At 48.7% G+C, this 7747-nt stretch overlaps 1 protein-coding gene across 1 annotated transcript in view; it reads left to right on the forward strand.

Moving 5' to 3' along the window:
* Positions 1-7462, forward strand: part of LANCL3 (LanC like 3) — a 38814-nt gene extending 31352 nt beyond the window's left edge. Inside the window, exon 8 of the mRNA XM_015421364.1 lies at positions 7215-7462. Coding sequence (XP_015276850.1) covers positions 7215-7462 — 248 coding nt within the window. The remainder of the gene's footprint in view (positions 1-7214) is intronic.
* The last annotated feature ends 285 nt before the right edge of the window (positions 7463-7747 follow it).

Consider the following 7747-nt stretch of genomic DNA (forward strand, 5'->3'; position numbering starts at 1 on the left):
AAAAAAGATGGGACAGAATATATAAATGGATAGAAGACCAGATAGAACTGTAATATAAAAGTTTATTTAGAATATGTAAAAGAAACAGAAACACAAGACCATCAACTGGTAATGTAAACAATTTAAGGAAAATGACTCTGACGTGTAATGTAACACAAACGGATGTGAAATAACTGTGTACTACTTTTTTATAAAACAATAAAACTTTAAACCAAAAAAAAAAAATTATGATGCAGCAGAAAATCCTGGGCAGATGGTCTGGCTTCTAGGGAAGGTTGAACACTGGGCACCCCTATTTTAGATAAGGTCATTTTAGGTATTTACAAAAATCAGAGTCTGAGGAACAGGTTGCTAAGAACCTTAAGGCAAACAAGAAATATCTCTTCAAATATACCAGAAACAGGAAACCAGTGTGAGAAGCAGTTGAGCCTTTGATGACAAAGATAAAAAGACCGCTTGAAGAAGAAGAGAGATGTCAAACTAGAAGAAGCTGAATGAAATCCTTACAGCTGTTTTCACTATGAAAAATGTGAGACAAATACCTACACTGGACCTGTTGCTTTTGGGAAGGGTATCTGAAAAACTGAGTCAAGCAGAGGTAACAAGAGAAGTTCTAGGGCCAATTGTAAATTGCCCGTTATCTGGGTCTGGATCAGTGCTCCCTCTAAGCTGTGGGGTCTTGTGAGCAAAAATTCTACTTTGTGAGCTACTGGCATTAAAGTTGTGAGCGAGCGATTTGGCTACTGCCTAAATGAGTTTGCTCTGGAGCGATCCTTCCTGAGCTAAGACAAAAATGTGTGAGCTGGAGGCTAAAAAACTGAGAGCTAGCTCACACTAACTCAGCTTAGAGGGAACACTGGCTCAGACCCAGAGGTCATTTCGGGGGGATCGCGGGGGATCGCAGTTCCCCTGGGTGAGGTATGGGGGCGGGGCACATGACGAAGCCCCGCCCCCTGCTTCCGGCCGCCCCGCTTCCAGCCCTCATTCAGCCAGGAGGAGGCAGGAGAAGAGGGAGGGTAAGTTGCTTCCTCCCTGCCTCTCCCCACCCCTGCCTGCCTGGGGCCAGGGAGGGCCTTCGCGGGGCTTCCTTGCACTCCCGCCGACCTTGCAGGTCCACCGCCGGGCCCCTGATGTCAGGGGGTGTGGCATATGCTAATGAGTTATGCTAATGCGTTCCCCTAGCTCTTTTTCTATGAAATGACCCCTGGGAAGGGGTATATGTCCAGAGGACATCCAGGAAATTAGCCGAGTGGCCAGTTAACCTAACAGCTGTTCTGGACAAATTAGTAGAACCTGCTGTTAAAATAGCACAACACCTATATCTCGGCTACCATTGCGTGGTCCAATTCAGATCCAGCGCAACTATTTACAGTGGTTTGGCTACTGGTGACAAGAGAGCGCGTAGGTAAGGGAGCATTAAAAATGTAACTCTCACCCCTAAAGTCTGAAGTGGTGCATGCACCCCATTCTACCACCTTAGTCTGCTGCAGTCTGGAATGAAACAGAAAGACTCCTGAAGTGGTCATGCATCAATACTTTTGCAAGACTGCCAGAATGCCTGAGGAGGTTAGAAGAATGCCTACTCTCCTGGGCATTGCATAAACTACGCAAAATTGAAAAGTTCAGGACAGCTTTAAGGTAACAGGGCTGTACTACGACAGGACAGTTCAGAACAAAGTTTTGAGCCCAGTGGCACCTTTAAGACCAACGAAGTTTTATTCAAGGTATGAGCTTTCACAAGCAGACACACTTCTTCAGATACAGTGAAACATAATTTCCTCAACCATTACATATAGAAAGAAACGTGGGGGAGGGTTTAGTTGCCAGGAAGGGCCAATTAGAGTCAAGACAGAGACAAAATTGGAAATTACCAGTCCAACACTGCAAACCACCTGGATCTAATCAAGGGTAAGGGGCCTCTACTGTGCAATTTCTGCATTGCTTAATGTGCTATGTCTACATGCTGGTGCTTCATTTCAGATTTACTCTGTCTGATCAGCCTTGCCTCTGAGTGAGAAAGGCGGGCTTAAAAATACAACAAAGCAAACAGGGCCTGCCTTGCACAGCATTCATCAGAGCCTGCTCTAGACTAAAAAGAAAGCCAGGCCAGGGTTGCTGTATACTGAAGGCTGCAAAATGTACTTGGAAACAAGCCCCTTTCTGAAACAATCACAGCTTCTAATAGGTGACAGCCCCCAACCCGGTCCCTGCCATCCTGAGAACCCCCCATCAGGCAAAGGGCGACAAGAGAAGCTGCCCCCATAGGGTTGCCATCTCTGGGTTGGAAAATACCTGGAGATTGGGGGGAGAGCCTGAGGAGGGGGGTTAGGGAGGGATCTTAATGGGGTATAATGCCACAGAGAGCACCTTCCAACGCTGCCATTTTCTCCAGGTGAACTGATCCCTGTCACCTGGAGATCAGTTGTAATACTAAATACTAAATCCAGCCCCCGCCTGACGGTTGGCAACCCTACGCCCCACCTTGGCCCACAGAATCGGGGTCCCCGCGGCGGCCCCACCGCCATGCACGTGCAATCTGCACCTTCTGAGGCTGGGCCATACGTGCATGTACCCCCATCCGACTCGCGAGTAAACAGGCGCCCGCACGGAGGCACGCTGATTCCCGGGGGACCCTCAGCGCGATCGCGTAGCCCGCCGCGCTGCCAGCGCGCAACCAGGGGGGGAGCCTGCGGGGCAGCCGCGCGGCCAGGGAGCTGCTCGCCCAGGCGGCCGCCGCCATCTTCCGGCGAGGAGGGAGGAAAAGAGGCCGGGCGAGTCGCGGAGCCCCGCCCGGCCGGATGAGACGTAGGCGGCGCCGACTTGGGTCGCACTGGGTGGGGGTGATTTTTCGGGGCCACGTTCAGACGAGTTGACCTGGCTTCGCCCTGGGGGCGTCTGAGCATGCGCACGAGCTGCCTCCGGTTGTGGGCGGGAGAATGTCGGGGGTGGCCAGGAAGCTGTTCTGCACGCAGCTGATCCACCACTGAACGGGAAGGCTTGATTACCCCCCCTGGATGTGGTCCACCCTCCCCCCATTACCAGGAAGGAGAGCTCTTCTCGTCGCCCCCCCCCATGATGGCAACTGGGAACTAGCTAAATTTATTTATTTATTTATAGGACAAAGTTAGAGTTCAGGGACACCTTTAAGGCCAACAAAGTTTAATTCTGGGTATAAGTTTTTGTGTACATGCACACACTTCATATGCATCTGACGAAGTGTGCGTGCACAGGAAAGCTTATACCCAGAATAAAAATTTGTTGGTCTTAAAGGTTCCACTGGACTCAAACTTTGTTCTGTTGCTTCAGACCACACACTAAATAACACACTTTCAATCCACTTTCAAAACACTTTTCAACTGGGTTTTACTGTGTGAAATGACAAAATCTATTTGCATATGGTCACTGAAGTGGGTTTAAACTGCATTATTTAGCATGAGTGAAAGTGCCCATAGGCTGGAGTGGCACACACTAAATAATCCACTTTCAATGCACTTTCCAACTGGATTTTGCCAGTTCGCACAGTGTAATCCAGTTGGAGAGTGCACTGAAAGTGGATTATTTAGTGTGTGTGACCGCAGCCTTGTTTATTTATAGTCCACTTTTGGGACTCACAGCTCTGGGCTGGGAAACTCCTGGAGATTTCAGAGGTGGGGGGTTGAGCCTGGGGAGGGGAAGGGAAGGAGGTCAGCAGAATTCAGTGGCATACAGTCCACCCTCCGAAGCAGCCATTTCCTCCATGGGACCTGATCGCTCTACTCTAGAGATCAGTTGCAATCCCTGGAGATCTTCAGGCCCCACTTGGAGGTTGGCAGCCCTCGACCACCTTACTTGCTGAGTCCGAAGCACAAATCCAGCAGGGAGAAGATTGGATTTATACCCTGCACTTCACTCCCCGATGGAGTCTCAGAGTGGCTTACAATCACCTTCCCTTTCTTTCCCCACAACAGACACCCTGTGAGGTAAGGTGGGGCTGAGAGAGCTCTGAAAGAATTGTGACTGATCCAAGGTGGAGGAGTGGGGAATCAAACCTGGTTCTTCCAATTAGTGTCTGCCGCTCTTAACCACTATATCACAGGTGGCTCTCTTAAGAGCAGGGGACTCTGATTTGGAAAACCAGGTTTGATTCCCTAATCATCCTCCTCATGAAGCCTGCTGGGTGACATTGGACCAGTCACAGTTCTTTCAGAGCTCTCTCAGCCACACCTACCTCACAAGGTGCCTGCTGTGCGGAGAGGAAGGGAAAGGTGATTGTAAGCCCCTTTGAGACTGCTTAGAGTAGAGAAAAGCAGGGTATAAAAACCAGATCTTCACTCCAACCATATCACGCAGACACCTCTGCAACTCACATAAGAATCTCAGCTCCCTGTGGTGCCCCCCCCCCCTGCAGGGATTCAGGTTCCAGGGAGTCATTTTTATAAGGTGAGAACACAGACACAAAGACAGTAACAAACAACTGCATATTCATAGAGACATTTTTGCCCCCCCTCCATCACCCCCCTTCACTAAGGAAAGCTACTCATGAAAAAGAGGAAGGAAGAGGGTTCACATCTCACCAAAAGGGAAACTGGCAATAAGGCAAAGCTCATGTTTTAAGCCAGCAGCAAACAGCAAAAACAGACAGAAGAGCCAAGACTAGAGCCCGCGCCTCAGAGACTAACCCAGGGGGGACCTCAGTGTGGTGCCACACAGCACCTGCTGACACCTTTCCTGGGGCCTGTCAAGTGGTCTTAGAAAGTGGGCATGGCCAGGTGGGCTTTTTTGAGTTTTTGATGTTTGTGGTATAATGTTGACAGTAGCTTTATGTGCAGATAGCGGAGTTACAGTCTAAAGACACAGCAGGACTTGATTCTGACTAAACGTGACTGGTTTGCATGGCTGAAATGGTTAATGCACCTAAATGGATATTCCCACTTAGAATGCATTTTAATAATTCAGGTAGAAGCTGATAATATCATCACTGCACCAATGTGCCCTCAGCCTCAGAAAGGCTGGGGAACCCTGCTTCAACCACATGCCCAATTGGATACATGCATGAATTTTAAAAAAATAATAATTACAGGGCATTTTGCCCTGTTGGCTCTGGGGTCGAAAGGAGCCCTATAAACCTGGGCCAAGAACTTATTTACATGTGTACAGATCAATGTTTCTAACTGTACAACTTTTAATAAGTTGTTACCTTTGTCTATAGTGGGGGAAGGGGTACTTTTCCAGTGCATTACTAATGATTGAAACAAACCCATTAAAACAATGCTGGGACACTTAATATAATTGGAGCAAGGAATCAAGTAACGGTTGAAGCTCAGTGTACAAGAATTTATATTGTCTCACTATTTGAAACCTTTCTGCCGCTGTCACCTGATACCTGCCAAATAAGAATAGGCCTGATATTGCAAGCAGTAATTCTTGCCTTCTTTTATGTAGCTCAATGGGAAATGTTGAGTATTACAAGTGTACCCTGTCTTCAATAACCAACTTATTCATTCTTTCCAGTCATCTATATTGATAGAATGATGAAATAGGGATTTTACAATTTATTACATCAGTTTAAAAACCTTATTTACAAAGCGTCAAGCCCATTTCAAAGGACTTCCAGGGTTTGGTAACAGTAGCAGCTACTAATTCGAAATAAAAATGATGGAATAATAACATGGACTTGTAGAATATCTTCCGTACATGCTTAAAATTGGCTATTGCAACAAGCCATTAAATAGAGACAGCTGAATTCACGAAGTTCAGCTACATAAAGGGCCTGTGGAAATTGTATATAAGTATTACAGTTGAGCTTTGAAAATACAATCCAGAGTGAGTTTCACAAGAGTGCAGAATATGCATTCCATTTCCCAAGAACTTCAACAAGTGTGGAAAGAGAAAAAATGTTCCCACCCCCTGTGTTTGTGAAATATGTGCGAAATTATGTGGGTGATGATTGCTGAAGTCTCAGAAGCCACAGTGGGACTGAATAAGACTTTTGGTGGCTGAGTATGGCATAGGAGCTCTGCCTGGCTCCTTCCTCATGATTAGCAAGACTAACTCCCCCATCCTAACCCCCAAAACCAGCACTCTTTGCCAGGAGCAAAGTGACACAGTGCCATCAGCGGTTGCATGGCCTTGGACAACCCCATTTGGTGTAGGAAGCAGAAGCAGCTCCTCAGCTGGCCAGATGTGTGCTCCATGACCATACCCATCCACTGGTGAGCCTAGTAGTTTGTGACTCATGCATTTTCCAGATGGCAGCAGCCTTTCCGATTTCGTAGGTGGGTGTCGTAGTGGTTCCAATGATTGCACTATTGGTACAATCAGTTCACACTTGCATCCCACCCACCCCCGGTCATGGTTCCATCTGTTCACATTCTCATTGAGGATTGATTTTTCTGGGGGGGTCAGGTTTTTTTTGGGGGGTGCACTGAAGCATTGCAGCGTTTCAAGTAGTTTCAAAGGAGCTGCGCAATCCCCATTCAAGTACATTCCTTGTCCATCACACACCATCACGCTTCCAGGACGAGCCTGCCCAAGTCTCCAGCACCTGTGCCCTTTCTTGGGGGAGAGGGTCCATGTGTCAAAATCGAACTCTCGTTTGCCATGTTGGGGAGGCAAATTCCTGAGGGAGGGGTGTGAGTGAGCAAGTGTGTGAACTGTTCTGTTGTAGTGGCAATGTAACTTCCTAAGATACCTCCCTATGAAGGGATGACCTTGGAGATGACTGTGCTTGCTTTGCTGTCTCAGAGAAAGTAACAATATATTTAGAGGGAAAAGGTCGCGAGGCCAAAGGACCCCCATCAAAGCCAAAGTAGATGGGACAATCCAACCTGGCTGCGCACCCCAGGGGACTGTGGGTGGAAGAGTCGATCTGACCTGGAGTGGAGACAAAACTCCAGAATGTTTCAAGATGACCCTGAGCGCGTGAGAATGGCTGGGGCATTGATGGATGACCCAAGTATCGGGTCTGGGCCAAGTTCTGCAAGGAGATGGAGGAGCTCCGGAGTGGCCTTCAAACCCTCATAGAAAACCTCCGGGGGCTCATCTGAGAACTCATGCAACAGGGGCCTAAGGAAGAAGAAGAACTGGCTGGGGGGAGGGGTGAAGAAGCACCACTGGGGCAGGGCCCTGGTCAACCACTCCCCCCTACACCGGCACCTCCACTGGTGCCTCCCCCAAGACCTGAGCAACCGAGAGATGTGCTGGACGTGACAAGTTGGCGTTCTTCGCCTTTCAAGTGTGGACTTTCCTACGGGAGTGGAGGCACACTTTTGCTTCCGATGAGCATCGCGTGGACTATGTGGGGTCTCAGCTGTGGGATCGCACAGCAGATTGGTTTGTGGGGCCGTTTAACGTCAGAGGCCCCAAGCTCCGAGTTGTGGATGTTTTTATGCAAGCCCTGCACCGGCAGTATAAAGACCCGCTGGAGCTGAAGAGGGCAAGCACCTGCCTCCGTGGATTGCGGCAAGGGGCCAACTTGGTCTGAGAGTTTTACGATGAGTTCAAGACCTATGCTGTGAAGCTCCAGGGGTGGCCCAAGGAAGTAATCATTGAGTTCTACCATGCCGGGCTCAACCCTACCATCTTGGACAAGGCCCTAGCTCAGGGCAACCCCCTGATGCTGAATGGCAGGAGCCAAGTGGCATGTGAAGTGAGAACAGGTGTAACTTGATGCGTATGTATCACCCCAAAACACCAGCGAAGGGGCTTAGCGGGGGAAAGATGCAGTGAGCCTAGACCCTGGGGGTTGGAGGTGATAGAGAGCAGCAGA

Source organism: Gekko japonicus, unplaced genomic scaffold (genome assembly GCF_001447785.1).
Source record: "Gekko japonicus isolate JY-2015 unplaced genomic scaffold, Gekko_japonicus_V1.1 scaffold625, whole genome shotgun sequence".
NCBI classification, from domain to species: domain Eukaryota; kingdom Metazoa; phylum Chordata; class Lepidosauria; order Squamata; family Gekkonidae; genus Gekko; species Gekko japonicus.